The sequence below is a fragment of the Acanthamoeba castellanii genome (assembly GCF_000313135.1).
Source record: "Acanthamoeba castellanii str. Neff unplaced genomic scaffold scf7180000084762, whole genome shotgun sequence".
Taxonomy (NCBI): domain Eukaryota; phylum Discosea; order Longamoebia; family Acanthamoebidae; genus Acanthamoeba; species Acanthamoeba castellanii.
The window spans coordinates 224,148-243,628 of NW_004457518.1; the positions used below are offsets into that span (position 1 = coordinate 224,148).

The 19,481-nt window shown below is 63.8% G+C and overlaps 5 protein-coding genes across 5 annotated transcripts in view; 2 read left to right on the forward strand and 3 right to left on the reverse strand.

The window, feature by feature from the left end:
• ACA1_234200 (uncharacterized protein) overlaps nucleotides 1-761 on the reverse strand; it is a gene marked incomplete at both ends in the record, with an annotated part of 1,436 nt that extends 675 nt beyond the window's left edge. Inside the window, one exon of the mRNA XM_004340998.1 lies at nucleotides 322-761. Coding sequence (XP_004341046.1) covers nucleotides 322-761 — 440 coding nt within the window. The remainder of the gene's footprint in view (nucleotides 1-321) is intronic.
• A 235-nt stretch (nucleotides 762-996) lies between these two features.
• ACA1_234210 (uncharacterized protein) lies at nucleotides 997-1,538 on the reverse strand (the record flags this gene model as incomplete). Its single annotated transcript, XM_004340999.1, has 2 exons — nucleotides 997-1,194; nucleotides 1,425-1,538. 2 exons carry the CDS (start codon nucleotides 1,536-1,538, stop codon nucleotides 997-999), a joined length of 312 nt encoding a protein of 103 aa, XP_004341047.1.
• A 327-nt stretch (nucleotides 1,539-1,865) lies between these two features.
• On the reverse strand, nucleotides 1,866-7,192 carry ACA1_234220 (uncharacterized protein; the record flags this gene model as incomplete). The annotated part of the gene is made up of 15 exons (XM_004341000.1): nucleotides 1,866-1,880; nucleotides 1,921-2,115; nucleotides 2,273-2,346; nucleotides 2,463-2,574; nucleotides 2,701-2,859; nucleotides 2,961-3,950; nucleotides 4,145-4,240; nucleotides 4,345-4,419; nucleotides 4,602-4,706; nucleotides 4,872-4,949; nucleotides 5,031-5,725; nucleotides 5,867-6,377; nucleotides 6,625-6,791; nucleotides 6,896-6,970; nucleotides 7,141-7,192. The coding sequence occupies 15 exons, from the start codon at nucleotides 7,190-7,192 to the stop codon at nucleotides 1,866-1,868; spliced, it is 3,399 nt and encodes a 1,132-aa protein (XP_004341048.1).
• A 234-nt stretch (nucleotides 7,193-7,426) lies between these two features.
• Nucleotides 7,427-10,462, forward strand: ACA1_234230 (peptidase, S8/S53 subfamily protein; the record flags this gene model as incomplete). Its single annotated transcript, XM_004341001.1, has 8 exons — nucleotides 7,427-7,929; nucleotides 8,068-8,136; nucleotides 8,211-8,420; nucleotides 8,557-8,629; nucleotides 8,915-9,042; nucleotides 9,163-9,348; nucleotides 9,733-9,907; nucleotides 10,013-10,462. 8 exons carry the CDS (start codon nucleotides 7,427-7,429, stop codon nucleotides 10,460-10,462), a joined length of 1,794 nt encoding a protein of 597 aa, XP_004341049.1.
• A 3,040-nt stretch (nucleotides 10,463-13,502) lies between these two features.
• On the forward strand, nucleotides 13,503-19,351 carry ACA1_234240 (uncharacterized protein; the record flags this gene model as incomplete). Its single annotated transcript, XM_004341002.1, is given in 19 exon segments — nucleotides 13,503-13,599; nucleotides 13,675-13,883; nucleotides 14,038-14,151; nucleotides 14,336-14,474; nucleotides 14,671-14,835; nucleotides 14,955-15,064; nucleotides 15,202-15,412; nucleotides 15,481-15,730; nucleotides 15,895-16,003; nucleotides 16,131-16,292; nucleotides 16,365-16,483; nucleotides 16,498-16,579; nucleotides 16,707-16,853; nucleotides 16,922-17,104; nucleotides 17,169-17,471; nucleotides 17,655-18,022; nucleotides 18,246-18,457; nucleotides 18,578-18,671; nucleotides 18,859-19,351. The coding sequence occupies 19 exon segments, from the start codon at nucleotides 13,503-13,505 to the stop codon at nucleotides 19,349-19,351; spliced, it is 3,567 nt and encodes a 1,188-aa protein (XP_004341050.1).
• Nucleotides 19,352-19,481: the final 130 nt, after the last annotated feature.

Sequence of the window (19,481 nt, forward strand, 5' to 3'; positions counted from 1 at the left end):
ATACGATTCCCACCCACCAGTCGCCACCAGCCGCCACCAGCCACCATCGTCAACAGTGTGCGTGCGTGTGTGTGTGTGTGCGTGTGTGTGCGTGTGTGTGCGTGTGTGTTGTGTGTATTGCGTGTGTGTTGTGTGTGTGCGTGTGCGTGTCGGGCTGACTCATTTGTTTTTGAATGCTGCCACAGCACCCATCAAGCATTCGCTCGTGTGCCGTGTGCCGTGTGTATGGTGGCCACCACGTACGAAGTAGTGGTGGTGGTGGTGGTGGGGAAGAGACGTGAGAGGTGGTGCGGAAGAGCGCGCAGGTGCGCGGCGAGGCACACGCGACGGGACTGCATTTCGGAGCGGCGGAAGAGGGCCTCCTCGAGCTCCTCGGCGCGCCTCGTGCTGGCCTCCAGCGCCGCGAGCGCCCTCTCCTCCTCTTCCTCCTCCTCCTCCTCCAGCTCCAGCTCGTCGTCCACACCTGCTGCCGCTGCGGGATCGAGGGCGTGTGCGACGCGCTGCTGCCGCTCGTCCCGGTGGTGGGTCCGCGCCACGTGCAGGAGGGCGCCCACCACCCGCGCCTCCCGCTCCGCCCACCATCGGACCCACGCCACCGCCCCCTCCTCCAGGTTGGCCCCCCCAACATGTCGGCCGTTGGGCAGCGAGGCCGCAGCCGCATCCCTCGGAAGGCCGCCGCCCTGCACTTGCACAAGCACCACCGACGCGGCAGAGGCCTCCACCTGCCGCGCCGCGGCCGCCAGCCGCTGCCACCCGTCCATTTTTATTTTGCTTTTGTGACGTGGCAACTTTTTCTTTTTGGCTGCGGAAGATGCTTACCATAAATATATATTTATTGAAAAGAAAAACGGCGATGAAAAATACGTAAAGGAAATTCTAGAATTGCAAAAAATCGATACGCTGTGTGACGCTGTGCCAGTTAACTCAAACCAGCATGGGGTGATTCTATTATCTTTGAAAAATTGGTACGGGGGGTCCAATTTCCTGTCTCTTCCCTTATGGCTCCTCTTCTTCGTCCTCGCCGGCCTGTTCGCCGTCGGATGCAGAAGGCCGCCTGTCGCGCGGTGACGCAGAAACGGACGAGGCGGCCGATGATGACGACGAGGCCGGCGAACGTATGCCCAGGCCCTGCAGGAGGTTCCTGTTCTCGGCCGAGAGGCGCGCTATCTCGTCTCCGAGCGTCTCGATGTCGGTCTGACACATAAGTAGAGGCAGGGTCAGCATACGCACTAGGTGGTCATCGTGTCGTGTGTGCGGTGGTGTGTGTGTCGTGTGTCGTGTGTCGTGTGTCGTGTGTCGTGTGTCGTGTGTCGTGTGTCGTGTGTCGTGTGTCGTGTGTCGTGTGTCGTGTGTCGTGTGTCGTGTGTCGTGTGTCGTGTGTCGTGTGTCGTGTGTCGTGTGTCGTGTGTCGTGTGTCGTGTAACCTTGAGCTGGATGTTCTTGAGGATGGTGTCCTCGAGGAGGGTCGACATGGTGGTGGTCATTTCCTCCGCCAGGGTCTTCTCCCGGCTGCTCGAGCTGCGGAAGAGGCTGCTCATGATCCCCTCCTGCTCCCCAACCACAATTAGTAATAGTAATAGTAATAGTAATAGTAATCCATAATCATAAGTGTTTGCTAAAGAACTGCTTGCTGGTATAATGAGAAAAGCCGGGTGTGGTGGTGCCTTGGAGGCGCGTATGGCCTTGTCCTTCTCCATGAGGGGCGTGGCGCGTCCCTCCCGTTTGAGGGTGAACAGGTGCCGCTGGATGATCTCCGACTTCTTCTGCAGCTTGGCCGCCAGCTGTATCGTTGTCATCATCATCATCCCCCCGCCACCACCGAAATGAGTAACGGTCACCAGCCACCAGCAGCCACCGGCCACCACTCAGCCCATTCGGGACTGGGAGAGACGCGCATGGGTGGGGGGGGGGCGTCCGTACCTGCTGCTTTTCGTCCTGGAGGAGGCCCACCTGCTGCTGGAGGGACTCGGCCAGGTGCTGCAGCTCGGCCACGCGACGCACCAGCACCGCACCGCCGCCCTCCTCCCCGCCGCCCGCCCCGCCGGAGCCGCCCACCACCACCACGGGCACGCCCCCGCTACCACTCGTTCCCGCCGAGCCACTGCCCAGGTCGCTCTGCACCAGCCACCACCACCAGCAGCAGCAGCCACCACCACCGCCGACACCATCAGCCATTCATTCTACCACCACCGGTTCACCAACAAAGCACGTACGGCGGCGACGGCGGCGGCGGCGAAGAGATTGGGGGAAGGGGGAGAGGCAGGGCGCGTACCCGGACGCGCAGGAGGGCGGGTGATCGGGTGGGAGTGCCTCCGGCGGATTCCGATAGTCCGCCGCCGCCACCTCCTGACGACACTACGGCGCGCCACCACCGCGGCATCAAAAAAATGAAGGAAAGAAAAGAGCAGAAAAAAGAGCAAAGAGAGAGCGGGAGCAGGCGGGAGCATGTTGGGGGGGGGTACCGTCGAGGCGTCGGGTGGGGAGGGGGGAGGGGAGGGGGGAAGGGGTGGCCCCGGATCCCTTGGGCTGCTGCTTGGCACGCTCCTTGGCCAGCTGGTTCTTGAGCTCCTTCATCTGCTCTCGCCCGCATGCACGTCAGGCACCAACATACATATGTAGATCATGTTGTTAACTGTATATCATACATATATAGAATAATGGCGTGACAAGTGTGCGCAGAAAAGAAGGGAAGCAACGTACCATCTGCTGAGACTTGCGTTCGGCGATCTTCTTCTCGAGCTCGGCGTCGTCGAAGCGCTGGCGCAGCTCCTGGAGCTCCTTCGCCACGATCGCCTTCTCCTCGCGCACCCTTCCTAGCTCCTCCTCGCCACGCGCCTTCTCCGTCTCGAGGCTCTCCCTCTGGTCGGTGGTCGCCCGTGTCGCCACGGTAAGCAGTTGCCGTGCAGCGGGTATGTGTGTCGCGTGCGTGTCGTGTCGTGTCGTGTATGGTGTGTTGGTACCAGTTGCTGGAGCTGCGCCTCGAGGGTCCGGACGGCGGCCTCGGACTCGGTGTGGGCGGCGGCGAGGGTGGCGTGTTGGAACTCGAGGTCAGCGAGCGCGGTGGTGCGGGCCTCGAGGTCTTCGCGGAGGGCCGCGGCGCCGGCCTCGAGCTGGGCGCGCTCGTCGCGGAAGGCGTCGGCCTGGGTGCGGAGGCTGACCTCGAGGTCGGCGTTCTGGCGCTCGAGGCCGGCGAGGCGCGTCTCGAGGCGCTCGCGCTCGGCCGCGGTGCGGGTCTCGAGCTCCTGGTGGCGGGCGAGTGCGTCGTGGAGCTGCTTCTCGGCGTCGAGGCGTCCCTCGATGGCGCGCTCGAGCGATTCGTTGAGCGCGTTGGCCTGCTTGTGAGAGGCGGCGAGCGAGTCGTGTGCGGCCTGGAGCTGTGCCTGGAGGGCGTCGGCGTGCTTGTCGCGCTGGGCGAGGAGGGCCTGCTGCTCGTGGGCCTGCTCCTGGAGCTTGGCGGTGGTCGTGCGGGCGGCCTCGAGGGCGTTGACCTTGGCCAGGATCTCGTCCTTGAGGGTCTTGGCCTCGTCGGCCAGCTTCTGGTGGGCGGCCTGCGCGGCGGCCAGCTCCTCGCGGGCCTTGTCCCTGGCGCGGCCCAGGCTGTCGGCCTTGTCCTTGACGGCGTCGGCCACCTTGGCGCTCTCGGCCGCGAGGGCCTGCTTGAGGGCGAGGGCCTGCTGCTGCGCGTCGGCCTGCTGCAGCTCGAGCTTCTCGCGGAGCTCGTCGAGGGCGAGGTCCTTCTCGGTGAGCTTGGTGATCATGATGCCCCGGTCCTCCTGGATCAGGCCCAGCTCCTCCTTCCAGTGGCCCCGCTCCTGCTCCAGCCGCGCCCGCCACTGCTCCACCTCCTCCCGCCGCTCCCGCGCCGCCTCCTCCACCTCCCGCCGGTGCGCCTCCGCCGCCGCACGCGCCTCCTCCTCCAGCCGCGCCACCGCCACCCCCGACTCCTCCCCCTGCACACGACACACACGACACACACGACATACACACGACATTCGCATCAATGAGGGTGGGTGGCTGGTGGTGGGTGGGTGGGTGGATGGTGGTGGGTGGTGGTGGATGGTGGTGGTGGAGTAAATGGACACAATAATACGTGTGTACTAAGTGCTGGTGCTGGTGCAAAAAAAAAGGTTGGAGGGTGTGCGACCTTGGCCTTGGCGAGCTTCTCCAGCTCGGCCTTGTGCTCGTCCACGAGGCGCGCGCGCTCGGCCTCCAGCGTGCTGGCCTTCTGCTGCAGCTCCTCCTGTCCTCCCCGTCATGGTGCCACGTCACGCCCCCCCCCCACAAGTGTTGGCCTTGGACGCGGCGTGTGCTGCTGCTGCTGCGTTGGGCGGCGGGAGCTGGTACCAGCTCCCGGGTATGTGCGTCCACGGTCGCGTGGAGCTGCTCCTGCAGGGCCAGGTGGCTCTGCGTCGCGTCGTCCTGCGGTGGCGAAGGCGCGCGTACCCGCCCACAATACACCCCAATTAATAATAATAACAACAACAAACATAACAATGGAAATAATAATAAGATCGCGGTGAGTGGCGAGTGGCACGAGACAGACAGACGCCAGGGGTGGCTGGCTGGCACGTGGCGTGGCGTGGCGTGCGGGTAGGAGGTACCTTTTCCTTGGCGAAGCGCTCGAGTTGGTTGGAGTGCGCCTCGGTGAGGTCCTTCATCTCCTCCTGCAGCCGCACATAGTTGCTGTGCTTCAACTTGGTCTTCTCCTGCGCACAGCGGTGGTCGTACATGCAGGGATGCGCGCACGCGATCCACATATCGATAGAATAAAATAGAATAGATTGATAGATAGATTCGGGCGTACAGCAGGCGGTAAGCAGGCGGCCAAAGAGAAGGAGGGACGCGTATTGGGGGCTGAGGGACCCGCGTACCTGCCACACGGACAGCTGGGCCTGCAGGTCCTGCAGCTGGGTGTGGGCCTCCTCCAGCTTCGCACGCAGCGCCGCACACTGCACACAGCGGTGGTGGGCCTGGAGGGCTGGCGCGGCCGGAGAGCAGTTTGGGGGGGGGGAAGGGAGAGGGGTACGTACCTCGGCCACGAGCTCGTCGGGCTGCGCAGCAGGAGTGCTGGGCGTCGTGGCTGGGGCCGAAACCTGCTCCTGCTGCTGCTGTTCGCCCACATCGGTGCTGCTGCTGGTGGTGGTGGTGGCGGCGGCGGGCGTGAGCTCCTCCTCTCCCGGCCGGTCATCGGCAGCGGCGGCGGCGTGGCCGCCATCGTCCGACTGCTGCGGCTGCGGTTCTTCGGCCACGCGCTGGTCGTCGTTGCCGGTTGTATCCATCGGTTGTGTTCCACCCTCGGGACTGTTCTCCTCTCGCCCCTCCGCAGCGGTATCGCTCTCCGCCAGCGATGGCGTCGTGGATAGATCAGCCGCAGCGGACGCGTCTTCATCGGCGGCGGCGGCGGCGGCGGCGGCGGCGGGCGACAAGGGTGGCGGCACGGAGGCGGCGGCCTCCACGCCCTGCTGCTCATTTCCGCCTGCTTCCGCCTGCCCATCCGTTACCGCGGTGGCGGCGGCGTCGGCACTGGCGGCTGCCTGCTCGTCCGCAGCGGCAGTAGGCGTGGCCGTAGTAGCGGGCGGGGCAGAGTCCGCCTCGCTCGCCACCGCCGGCTCTGGAGCGGGCGTGGCCATCTTTTCAGGCTGCTGCTGCTGTTTCGGCTTGCTGCTGCTGCTGGCGGTGAGCGTGAGGGGTTCGTCGTCGTCATCGTCGTCCCCCCACAGCTGGCCTGCGTCACCACCGGCGATGTGAGACGACCACCAACGCAGCAATTCCCTTTAGGAGAATAGATCCATAGAACGAGGAGAAGAAGACGACGAAGAAGAAGAAGAAGAAGAAGACGCGATCACAGGGAGGGCGGGGGGCGTACTGGAAGCAGACGTGGACGAAGCGGAGGCGAACGGGTCGAGGGTCTCGCCGCCGCTGCCACCGCCGCCGCCCACGAGGGAGTCGAGGAGGTGCTGCTTGATCTTGCCCTCGTGGCCCCGTAGCTCCTCCTCCCTCCGCTTCACCTCCTCCATCCTGCACGCAGCGGCGGCGACGGCCCACGCGCACGCCCGGTGCGTCAGCTCCTCGACGAGGACGTCGGTTGGTCCTGTGTGGCGCGCGGTAATGGCGGCGGCGGCGGCGGGGATCATGGGTGTGTACCGGGCGTCGAGTTGGCGCTGCTGTTCCTCGAGGGCGCGCTGGGTCTGCTCCTGGAGCTGCTGGGTTCGTTGGGCGACTTCCTCCTGCTGGCTTCGGAGCCGCTCCTCGGCGGCCTGGCAGTCCTTCTCGCGCTGCGTCAGGGCCTGCTCCCGCTCCTTGTAGGCCTCCAGCTGGGCCGCCATGTCGGCATTGGACTCGTAGATGGTCTTCATGTTCTTCCTCAGCGCCGCTTGCTGCACAAGACGCACACGACAAACACGACATCCACGACATCCACGACATCCACGACATCCACGACATCCACGACATCCACGACATCCACGACATCCACGACACGCGCCGAAAAGCAACAGCCTCTTCGGTGAGTGGGCTGCCCGCCGAGGCGAGGGTACAGCCCTCGTTCCTTGTGCCGTGTGGGCGGTGTGTGTGTCGTGTGTGTGTTGTCGTGTGTGTGTCGCGGGCAGGCAGGCGGGTGCACACCTGCTCCTTGTGCTCGCGGGCGGTCTGTTCGAGGAGGCTCTTGAAGTTGCGGTTCTCGGCCTGGAGGGTGGCGACGTCCTTGGCGTTCTTGCTGCGCGCCATCAGGTCCTGGGCCTTCTTGAGCTCGCGTTCCAGGGCGGCCGTGCGCTCCTTCTGCTTCTCCAGCTCTGGACGCGTCCGATCATCCCAAAACGCACCACGCGCCCAGCAAAACAACAAAACAACAGAGGTCAGCGGCTGCAAAACGTTCAAGGAGAAGGCGGTGGTATACCCATTTGCAGACGTTTGCGCTGTTCGTCGCTCTCGTATTTGGCCTGCTTCACCTCCAGCAGCTGCGTCTGGAAGCCTGCACGCGCGTGCATATAATAACACGACCACCATTTAATAAAATATATGCTCACAACACAAACACTTCTGCTAATAATAACAATAATAATCAAAAAAAATCATCTGATAACTCAAAAAATAAGGCCAGGTCGCTGGGCAAATCGTTAATCGGAATAACGAAATAAACACGCGGCAAATGGGGTGTGCCTTGGAACTCCTCCATGCTGATGGAGGCCGCCATGGTGGCACCACGAAGTATCTGACCTGCTTCCTCTCTGCCGATGAGATCCGCCAACTGCGAGGCCACCAAGTGCGATCAAGGACTGCTTCTTTGTGGCCGGAAAGGAAAAGAACAGAGAAAATCGTCCATTCGAGGTGCACAATTTGCGCACACCTTAAAACTCTTGTGCCTGTTGGGGAAGGAACACTAAATAACAGTTCCCCCCCCCAAGCAGTCGACGACTGTATCAGAGAAATGGACCGGCTTTATTCCTCGCGACGTGTGGCGTGGGGCGTCATCGCCACCGTCCTGCTGCTCGTGGCGATATTCGACCTCCCACCTACTGCTGCTGCTGCTGGGCAGCCGCGTCTCAGCCGGGAGGAGCTGGGGTCGTGGGGAGGCCTTCACGACGAGGACAGCGCTGGAAAGCTCCAAAGCAGCGGCGGCGGCGGCGGTGGGGAACGGCAGAAGAGGGGAGCTGCGCCCGAAGAAGACGTCGAGCAGCAGCAGCAGCGGGAAGAGGAGGAGGAGGAGCTGATTGCCGTGCAGGTGACGGGAGGGCGGGCGGGGGCCGAGGAGGTGGCCCGCCGGCACGGTATGGCGGTGGTGCGCCAGGTGGAGGGGCTGGGCCACCAGGGCTACTTCCTCCTGCGCCACGCTTCGCACCGCAGCAAGCGAGGTCAGGGCGCCCCGCTGGCCACCGCCGACGACCTCCACTGGTGGGAGCCCCAGGTGCGGCGCAAGCGGACTAAACGGACGTACGCGGCCCCACACCACAGCACCCACCATCCCCCCACGAGGCCTTGTTCTTGGCGTGGCCATGACTGTGGTGATACCCCCCCCCCACGTATGTGCCCACCATCATCATCTTCTTCTCCCCTCTTGGGTGCATCCAGAGCGGACCCCATGTGGGACGATCAGTGGCACCTGCACGGACACACTTATTCGCTCGACGTGGAGAAGCTGTGGTCCCAAGGCACTCACGACCACCCGCCCACCTATTTATCTCTCTCCCCCCCCCGCCTCTCACACGTGTGAGTGGAATGTGGAATGCGGGGTGTTCAGGGCTGATGGGCGAGGGAATGCGGGTGAGCATTCTGGATGACGGCATCAACCCGGAGCACCCGGACATCGTGGCCAACTACTGGGCCAAGGGGAGCTGGGACATCAGCTTCAACTCGTCCAACCCTATGCCCCTCGTACCCGAAGACGGCCACGGCACCCGCGCGGCCGGCACTGCCGCCGCCACGTACCCTTTACTCCACTCGATGCTGCTGGTGGTGGTGGCGGTGGCTGGTGGTTGTAGTGCTGATGATGATGATGATGACGATGGTGTGCTGACAACCGTTCTCGCTGTGGGGTGTGCTTATATTAATGCGATGCAGCGCCGACAACGAGGTCTGCGGGGCGGGAGCTGCCCCCAAGGCACGCGTGGCCGGAGTCAAGGTGCTGGGCAAGGTTCGCCTCCGCTGCCCAGTTCTAGCTTCGTCGGTAGTTGTAGCAAGGAACCGACACGACACGACACGACACGACACGACACGACACGACACGACACGACACGACACGACCAACGACACGACACGACCAACGACACGACACGACCAACGACACGACACGACCAACGACACGACACGACCAACGACACGACACGACCAACGACACGACACGACTAACGACACGACACGACCAACGACACGACACTCGCACGCACGACACAACACACGCACGACACCACCGCGACAGGATCCGGATGACGCTGATGAAGCACTCGCCATCGGGTATATGTGCGACCACCCGGAGGAGCCCGTCCACGTGTACTCGGCGAGCTGGGGACCTCTCGACGACGGCCGCCGCATCGAGGGTCCCGGCAGGTATGTGCCCCGCGGACAAGATCACCGGCCTACTCTTCTACAATTGCCGAGGTGGCGGATAGGTGGTGTTGGTGTTGTTGCCCTGATCATCCTGACGCCCGCGACCCCATCCGTGAGCAGGCTGATGAAGGCGCGGCAGGAGCACTGCATCAAGGAGGGGCGCGGGGGCAAAGGGTCGCTCTACGTGTGGGCGGGCGGCAACGGGGGATTCTTCGATGACAACATGAACTACGACGGCTACGCCAACTCCCGATACACCATCTCCGTCGGCGCCGTCAACGAGGCTGGCGGCCCCGCCTACTACAGGTACGGTCCGCCTCCAACAGAGGTGCGTTGCGGTGCCAGCGAGTTTGGGCGGTCATCGATATCATTTTCTCTTCTGCGGGTGTGTGTGTGTCGTGTTGTGTGTGTGTGTGTGCGCGCGCGCGCGCGCGCGCGCGTGTATGTGTGTGTGTGTGTGCGCGCGCGCGCGTGTGTGTGGCCTCACTGGGTAGTGAACCGGGCGCGTGCATGCTGGCGGTGACTCCGTCGTCCGGCCGGCGAGGGGCCATGGTGCCCACCACCGACCTGACTGGCTGTACGGAAAAGTTCGGGGGCACCTCCGCGTCATGGTGCATCTCCTCTCCCCTGCGCTTTTTTTGTTTGTTTGTTTGACGAGTTGCGTGCGTGGGCCGGGTGCGGGCGACCTAGTCCGATGGCTGCCGGAGTGGTGGCGCTGGTGCTGCAGGCCAACCAGAACCTGACGTGGCGAGACATGCAGCACCTGGTGGTGCGGACGGCACGGCGCATCACCCCCAACCATCACGACTGGCAGCGCAACGGGGCCGGCCGCTGGTTCAGCCACTACTACGGCTACGGCCTGCTCGTACGCAGCCACCACCACCATTGCGACCACCGTTACGACCCATCGTAGCATCTGATCGAATCGATGAGGCTGACGCCAGAAGTGTTGATGTGCCGCGCTACATAGAACGGGGCTGCAGCGGCCGCAATGGCCCGGCACTGGGTGTCGCTGCCCAAGGAGCAGGAGGTGATGGAGTCGGAGATGCTCGAGGTGGAGGAGGCCGTGGCGGAAGGGCGCGTGGGCAAGTACGCGTGCGCGTTCGAAGCGTTCGGCGCGGTGGCCGAGATCGAGCACGTGGAGGCGTGGGTGGAGGCCACGGTGCACGAGGGCGTGGGCACGAGCACGTTGAGCCTATTCTCGCCGGCCGGCACGGAGAGCAAGCTGCTGGTGGACGGCCTCAACCGACACACAGAACTGGCCTGGGCCTTCACCAGCGTCGCTCACTGGGGCGAGGCCCCCAACGGGACCTGGACCCTCAAGCTCTGCCCCCAGCACGGCGCCACCCTCCATCGCTGGCGCCTCCGCCTCTACGGCCTCGCCACGCCCATCACCACCCAACCTCCACCCCAGGGTTAACCCTGCTTCCCGTAGAAGAAGAAGAAGAAGAAAATCCACGAGTGGCCAGTTGTTGTATTCGCCCACCCGAGCCGTACGACTTACTCCCCTCCAAGGTGGTTTGGTAACGTAAGGAGGAAAGGTGTGCGCCGGCAGCAGCTCAGAGGTCGGTGGGTGGCTTGAGCGTGGTCACGTCGGCCGAGATGACGGAGATGGCCTGCTCCACCACGAGCCGCTTCCGCGCTTCCTCGATCCAGTCATGGGCCAGCTCGTGGGCCAGCCCTGCACGCGCGAGAAAGAGAGAAGAGAGAGAGAGAGAAGAGAGAGAAAAGAGAGATGAGTCGAGCACACCGCCAGTGCCAGCGACCACGCAAGTTAAGTGCGCAAGGAGGAAGGTCGGGAACGCATAGAAACAACAGTGAAATGAAAAACAGGGCCGCAAGCAATGTGGGTCGGGTCGGGTCGGGGCGGCGTACCGGTGAGCTGCTCCAGGTCGCGAAGGGCCGTGAGGAGGTCGTCGTCGAGGAGGTGTCGGCGGGCGCTGTCCAGGAGGAGCTCCTGCGGAGTGGGCGCGTGGTACGGGTTGAGGGAGACCGTCGCCGCCAGCAGAGGAGCCACGGCGTGGCGCAGCAGGCCACCGCCTTCCGGCACCTGCGCCGCCACTCGCACGTGCTTCTCCACCTGCTCGAACCGCTCCCGCAGGCGGCCGACCGAGTAGACGCCCCTGCCCACCACCACCACCGCCGCCGCCCCCATGGCCAGTGGTACCCGCGGTCAGCACCCCATGTGATGCATATTTGGGGGGGAGGAGGGAGGAAGGGGTATTGGAGGAGGGAGTATTGGGGGAGGGGGTGTACCGGGAGGCTTGGGCTTCGATGTGGTGGGCGACGGCCTTGTAGAGGGGCCGCGTTGCGGCGAGCGAGCGCACGAGGTCGAGCTCCGCTTGGAAGGATGCCAGGTGTCCCTCGGGTCCCAGGGCCGCGCTTTCGAGCGCTCTCACGGCGGATGCCAGCCGCTCCGTCCAGCTCCACCACTCGCGCTCCTCGCTCAGGTGCCGGATCCGGTATTGGGCGTCGTCCACCAACGTCTGCCACCACACACACGACACACACACACATGACACGACACGACACGACACACACACACACACACACACGACACACGACACACGACACACACCGCAACATACACTCATAAGACGTGCACGCGCGCGCCAACGCAGCAAGCAGGCCACTCGCCACCACTCGGGGCAACAAAAGCAAGGCAAGGCAAGGCAAGGCAAGGAAGGTGCACCTGGAGGTAGGCCAGGGTGTGGGCGTGCAGCCGGGTCGATTCCTCGAGCTGCTCGTTGAGGAGCTGCTTCTCCTCGCGCACCAGCTCCACAAACCGAGCGTTGAGGCCCGCCACCACATCTTCCATCTCCGAATACAGGCGCTGGCGCTCCTCCTGGCGGTCATTAGCGTGGGAGGGAGAGGGGGGGGGTGTTTAGACCAACGCGGCAGCACATGAGGACAGAGACAGACGAACAGCCTGCAGCCGCCGCCCACAAAGAACACGCGGCACACGACGCGACACGAGACACACGAGCCCCGAGTCACGCGCGTGTACGTACCACGAATTGGTGCTGCAGGGTGTCGAGCTGCTGGTGGAGGCGGTTCTGGTAGTCGTCGCTGATCTTCTGGCGTTCGACGTCGACGTGCTCGGCGACGACCTCGTCCATGTGCTGGCGGAGGGCGGCCATCTTGTGTTCGTACTTCTGGCGGAGTCGTTCGACCTTCTCCCTCACCTGGCGCTCGCAGCTCTCCGCCTGGATGGCGATGATCTCCTTGATGGCCTGCAGCTCCTGCAGCCGCGTGGCACCCTCGGCAGCTGGCTGCTCCTGACGCTGCTCCTGCTGCTCCTCCTGCTGCTGCTGCTCTTGCTGCTGCTCTTGCTGCTGCTGCTCCCCCTCGTGATCGCGTTGCTCGCCAGCCGGCTCGGCAGGGTTCGCGGCGTCTTGCTGCTGCTGCTGCTGCTGCTGCTGCTGCTCCTCGGCAGGGCTGGCCTTATCGTGGTGGTGGTGGTGGTGGTGGTCATCATGGGCGACGGCCGCCACGGCTTCCTGGTGAGCATCGGAGGCGGCGAAGCTCTCTGTGACGAGAGCCACCACCGCGGCGGGCACGGCGGCCTTGGCCTCCTCCGGCGCGACGCCATCGGTCGCCACGTGCGCGTGCGAGGCCTCGGGGCCAACCACCTCCACCACCAGCGGGGCGGGGGCGGCGATGATGGCCGGCTGCTCGGTCTCCTCCTCTCCCTCGCCGTCATTGGACTGCGTGGCGGCGGGGTCCATCTGCTCCACCTCCACCTCCTCCTGCTGCTGCTGCTGCTGCTGGTGCTCCTGCTGCTGCTGGTGCTCCCGCTGCTGCTGCACGACGAGCGAGTCGGGGAGAGCGACGACGGCTTCCTCCTGGGCATCGAGGGCGGTGGCCTCCTCCGCTGCCGCCAGCAGGACCTGCGCTGCCAAGAGCGGCGCACCGGCCTCCTCCTGCTGCTGCTGCTCCTCGTGGGTCACCGACGGCTTTGGTGAGGCGGCGGCGGTGGGCTGCGACGGCGAGGAGGTGGTGGAGGAGGAGAGGGAGGCCCAGAAGTCGTTGAGGCGGGCGCGGAAGGGGGGGTCGGTGTAGTAGCGGTAGCCCGTCCACGCCGAGGCACCCACGGCCGCCCCGACCAATACCCCAAACGCCACGCCGCCGCCGCCGGAGCTGGGCGGAGGGGTGGCCCCCGCATTGGCGAAGAGACGGCGCGAAGTCACCTGGCGCGCCGCAGGGACGCGGGCATGTGTACTCGAAGCGGGAAGGCGGCACGCTGCCCTCGCACGGCTTCCATTAAATCCCCGGCGCAGCATTCGTCAGCGGATGGAAGTGGTGGTGGCTATGAGAGATTAAATGGGAGGGATCTGCCCCCGAGAGGAAAAGGGCGGGAAATGGCCAAGCCCACATACTTATTATGATGAAATGCGGGCAGAGAAACACAACAGGAAAAAAAAAGAGTGGGCCCCACAAGGCATCAAAAGACCCGTAGGATGGAGGGCAGAACAGGGCGTGTGGCAGTCGAAGAACTGCAAGGCCTTCTGCAGCGGCTCTTCCATGCCAGTGACAACGCGACCAAGGCCCACATTGGTGCGCGTGTCCCCAATCAATCCCCATCTTGTCCCGGCGCTGTAGTATTAATTTGCAACTGGTGCACCTCGGTAGAGGGGGTGTTGAAGGGGCTCCGCGAGGCCGACGGGGCGTGGCGCGAGGCCGAATTGTGGATGAGGAGCAGCGGGGACGCCTATGTGCAGTGGTTTGGGGCGGCAGTGCTGGAGGAGACTCTCCGGCCCCACCGCTGGGCTCGCGTGAGCAGCGCCGACCGCGTCTCTGCTCGGGAGTTCATCTTCTCCTTCCTGCGCGCCCACTACTCCGTGCGTTGCCCCCTTCTCCGACACCTCTTCTCCCAATTGGCTGCTTGCACGCACGCATGCATGCGCTGCTGGAGTAGTGCTGATGACTGGGCGGCTGGTGTGTCGTGTGTGTCGTGTGCGTGTCGTGTGTGTCCTGCATGGTGCGCGCTCGCAGGCTCTGCCGGGGTTCGTGGGCACCAAGCTGGCCAAGGTGGCCGTGGCCGTGGGGAAGGCGGACTACCCGCACCACTTCCCCGAGTTCTTTGCCTATTTGCTCGCCCTCGCTCGGGTACGCACACTGTGTTGTATCGGTGACGGGATCGTCCAACCAACCAACCAACCAACCCACCCAACCCACCCACCCCACCCGACACCCCCGCTTCAACCGCGGCCTAGCGTAGCCCAGTATACCTTATACGGCTGTTGCTGCTCTCGTGTAATGATGTTGACGTTGGCGTTGTTGCGAACAACAGGACAACTCCACGCGGGTGCTGGGGCTGAGCATGATCACGATCGCCTGTGACGAGTTTGCAGACACGCGCGGACAGACCTCGGCCACCCGCCGCAAAGAGCTCAAGCAGCTCTTCCAGCAGCAAATGCCGGTCATCTCCGGTGCGCACGCCACGCCACGCCACGCCACGCCACGCCACGCCACGCCACGCCACGCCACGCCACGCCACGCCACGCCACGCCACGCCACGCCACGCCACGATCGGAGAGCTTTTCTAGATCCACCCACCCACCCGCCCATCTGACTCGCTTGCATTCCTCCCCTCCCTCCCCTTTACCCCCCAATTTGCCCCGCCAGGCGAGTGGAAGGAGCAGTTGAAGCGGGTGTCGCGGGAGTACCTCCGGGAAGTGAAGGCCGAGCTACCGGACAACGCACCGCCTCTCGTCAAGGCCTTCCTCGGGTCCGTGCGGTACCAGGGCACCTTGGACAGGGCCGCCCAGACTGTTGTCAGCACCATCCTAGGTACCCCTCTTCTCCCAACAGCCCCCCCCCCCTATATATAATATATTTCTCTCTCTTGCCGTCATCGTCGATGCCTCCGGAGGAATTTCTGACGCGCCTTCTCCCTTTGGGTGATCCAGAGGGCATCAGCCAGGCGGTGGGCTGGCTTTCGCCCAGTGACGTGCTTGGTAGCGGTCTCTTCGACGCCGTGCTGCCTCTCACCATGCTCCAGGACGAAACGGGAGCTCAGGTGCAGAAGAACACTCCCCGCGGTCCTCTTCCGATGATGATGATGATGACGATGATGATAGCTGCTGACTCTTTGCTGTGGTGATGACTGCCACCGATCGGTGGTGTGACTGGCTTTGGGGGGGGGTACACGCGCAGGCGGTCGGATTGTTGGGTGATCTCTTGGAGCGGAACTACGTGCCGTCGGATTTCCAGGCCTACATGGGGGTGCTCTTCCAGCAGACCTTTACCCTGCTCCACCTGCTGGCCGGGCTTCCACCATCGGCCGACCTGCCAAGCGCATACGTTGCCAAGTGCAACCACTTCTTCTGGCAGTTCAGCAGCAACTACTTTGGCCGCATACAGGTACGTACGCACACGTGCACCCACAGCGATGCATCGCCCCTTCTCGCGTCCTTGTGTGCTCCCCCTCTCCAGGTTTTTTTCCCGCATTTGGCTCATCGTCATCATCGGCGGCGGCGGCGGCGGCGGCGTCGTCGTCGTCCGTATCTACTCGACGGCAGAAGAGCGACGCCTTCCCGGCGGTGGAGTTTCTGTCGCTGGTCTACCGATACACGTTCTCGCAGCGCACTGCTGCTGGCTTTGTGTCCTGCGTTGACATCTGGTCCGTCATCCTCGACGCTTTCGGGGAACCTGGCCAAGCTGCCGATGCTGCCACCGACGCCAAGTACCACCAAGCCCTGCTTTCCCTCCCCCGTTGGCCAGCGCAGACGGCTGCCCTCGTGGTACCACGAGCACTGACGGTTTCTTGCCTGCCTGCCTGCCTGCCTGCCTGCCTGCCTGCCTGCCTGCCTGCCTGCCTGCCTGCCTGCCTGCCTGCCTGCCTCTCAGGTTCGGGCCGGCACTGGAGATCCTGGCGGCACAGATATTGCGATCGTCTTCCTTCTGTGAAAACCTGATCTTCCTCCAGTCTCTCGATTCTACCGCCCGAACCGAAGATGTGCGTGACCCCATCAGCCACCAGCCACCACCAGCCACTACGACATCGTGTGCTCCTTTTGTGGACCCCACGATCTCGTGTAACGCGCTAACGCCTGACACACGCACACGCACACGCACACACATAGGGAGAAACCGAGCAGGATGCATTCCTGCGCAAGTGCAGAGATCTGATCATTCGCGCAGTCGAGTTCTTCCCCCGCCGCCTGCTGCAGTCCTTTGCCTCGTCCTTTGCCACCGCGAGCGCCAAATTCCTGGCCAAACTCGGCGCCGACGCTCCCCCCTATAACGTACCTCCTATTCCCTCCCTCTACTACATACACACACCCCTCTCTGCTGCTGCTGCTGCGGTGTCAAGGAAGGAAGGAAGGAAGGAAGGAAGGAAGGAAGGAAGGAAGGAAGGAAGGAAGGAAGGAAGGAAGGAAGGAGGCGTCTGGCACGCCGGCATGCTGCGACTTCTCATCGTGGAACCCATTTGCCCGTTTACCAGTCCAGAGAATGGGTCGGGCTGGCGAAGGACCTGGGCGGGCTGGCGACCATTATGGGAGGCCTCAACAGCCACTTCCTCTCCCATCGGGTACACACGCACCATTCGCCACCCTAATCCCTCCCAATCCCACTGCCAACGGCCGCCAGCTTAACGCGCCCTCCTCCCCTCCCCCATCGGCCATATATGTTTCTGTCTGTTTTTTTTTAACAAATAGGAAACGACGGCGGGCGTGTTGGGACTCATGAGCCAGTTCCGGGAACTGCTGGCAGCCATCGTGCAGCGCTCCCTCCACAAGCAGGGCGCCCACTTTGCCGACCTCCTCGCACAGACCTTTGCCGCCCTGGCCGCCCTCATGCCCTGGGTAGCCACAATGCCGCCTTTTTTCCTTTTTTTTATTTTCCTTTTCTTTATATTTTTCTATATTTTTAGGTCTCGTTGCTCACCACGCGAGTGCCATGCCGTGCGACCGTCTCCTCCACGTGGCAGGTGGAGGTGCAGATTGGGACCCATTTGGACACAGACAGCGAGCAGAGCCAGCTGGCCAGGCGTCAGGCCGTGCTGCAGACGCTCGCGCCCTCCCTCGACGTCGTCGCTGGCCTCCTGTCCGTGGGGGTAGGAACACGCCCGCCCCCGGATCCCTCCTTTCCCTCTCCCTCCCCCCCATGGGGGTACCCAGTACTCACACTCACCTCTCTTGCTGGGCGGCGGCGGCGGTGGCGGCGTTGGTGGCGGTGCGGCTCCGAAGGCCAGCGAGCCAGATGTGGAAGCCGCGTTGGAGTTCTTCGAGTCGGTGAGCCTGGCGGTGCGGGTCCCGCAGCTGGGCCAGATACCCGGCGTGCAGTGGCTCATGGCCAACGTGCGCTCTGTGACCGACCCGCTCAGTCCGCCCCTGCACTCCCGCCTCTACACCGCCCTCGCCTGCATTCTGCTCCTCCCCTACAAGCTGCCCTCGAGCACGCTCCCGCTCAAGGCCAAACAGGTACCCGTATCCGTAGCACGCACCGCACGCACCGCACGCACTGCACGCGCCGCACGCGCCGCACGCACGCACGCACGGGCCCGGCAGATCTCTTACCCTCCTCCTCCTCCTCGCTCCTGTTCCTCTTTCCCTCTTTTATTCCTTTGGCTTGTGGGCCACCGCCGCCACCGCCACCACCAGCAGGACGAGCAGCACTGGGGCGAACGCACGGCGGCGTTCGAGGCACTGGTGAAGCCGCTGGCCGAGCCGCTGGCGCAGGCGGGCGGTGATGCGCAGCAGCTGTCCCGCTCCGATTCGGCGGGCCGCGTGAGCAAGGCGCTCCGGGCGTTGACGGGCATCGCGACGCGCGTGGGCGAGCGAGGCGGGAAGGAGTCGAAGCAGATTCTGGTGCGCGGGCTCGAGGGAGCCATCCGCCTGGGGGTGCCACTGCTGCGTGCCTATCTCCCGCACCGCCAGATGGCGGTCGTGGAGGCCATCACGCAACTCTTCATCGCCCTCTTCGACGCCTTCAAGGCCCATCTGGGCCTCTCCTTCATCCAGGAAACCATGATGTGCGCTCTCCCCCGCCCTACGCCACCCCTCCGCCTCCTCCTCATCGTCGTCGTCGTTTGTTGGTTGTTGCCGCGGCGGCGTTGCTGGAGCTCTCTCTCTCTCTCTCTCTCCCCCCCCTCCCTCTCGTATGGCTGGTGCTCACCTGTTACGCGTCTCCTCCCCTCTCAACCACCATTTCTATATATATGTGTGGCATACATGATGGCATGCAATATACAAAAGGGCGTTCATCGGGGTGCTGGGCGGCGAGATGGAGCAGTTGCGTTCAACCTTCACTAGCGCCGACGCAGCCGCTGCAGCTGTATCGGGCCGTTTCCTGCAGCTCATCCTGCACATCGTGCGCGACGCTTCACCTCAGCTCCACGGCCTGGTGTCCGACATCCGGCAGCTCCTCTTCGCGCTGCCGCACAGCCAGCTTCACGAGGAGGTCGCCGGTACGTGCAACCCAACAGCCTTTTGGCGAATACTGGGTGGCGCGCTACTACAACCCTCAAGGGCTTCTACCGCTACCGTAACGATCATAACAACAACAACAACAACAACAACTCCAACAGGGCAATACTACGAGGTCGTGTATGAGCTGGTGCTCAAGCACTGGAACACGACGGACAGCAGCAAGGGCCAGTCCGTGCTCGTGCCTTCCATCCAGTACGCGCGCCCCTCCCCCGCCAAATCCTACTCGTCCTCTTGCCTCGTCTCCTCCGCCAGCTTTCTCCACGTGCATGTGCTGCTGGTCGCGGTCGTGGTGGGAGTGGTCGTGGTCGTGGTCGTGGTGGTGGGATGACCTCTCTCTCTCTCTCTCCGTTGATGACTTCTGCTCGCCTTTCTCCGGCAGGACGTTTTGCGAGGCCCTGGGTGCCCAGCAGGGTGCGGGCATGGACGTGACGGTGGTGGTGCAGATCCTGAAGTGGCTGCGCGACTTGGGCAAGCGAGTGAAGCTCTTCGAGCGCCCCGAGTTCGTCCAGAGCGGCCTACGGTGGCGCCTCACGGGCCTTCTGCTGAATCTGGCCGCAGCCGTGACAGACGGTGCGGCCGCCCTCGCCGAGGAAGCCGGAGACGTCCTGTATGACGTGGCCCTGGTGGACTTTGGCAGCTTCTTCCGCGAGGTGTTGCCCGCGTGGATCGACCAGCGGCCCGGACTCTCCATCGACCAGAAGCGCCACCTGCTGGCCCTCTTTCCGCCCGACACCGACATGACCTCCTTCCTCACGCACCTGCGCGACGTCGCCAGCGACATCGCCTTCTTCCACCTCCTCAACTCTCCGCCGCCGACGCAGGGCCTGCTCGTGGCCACCACCACCTCCACCACCGCCTCCTCCTCCTCCTAGGGGGAGGCCTCCTCCTCCTGTTTTTACCCACAGCCCAACGTCAACGAATAGGAAGGGAGGGAGAAATAGCTACCTGTGGTACATTTTGTTGGTTGTGGCTGTTGTTCGATGAGGGCGGCGAGGGGTGGAG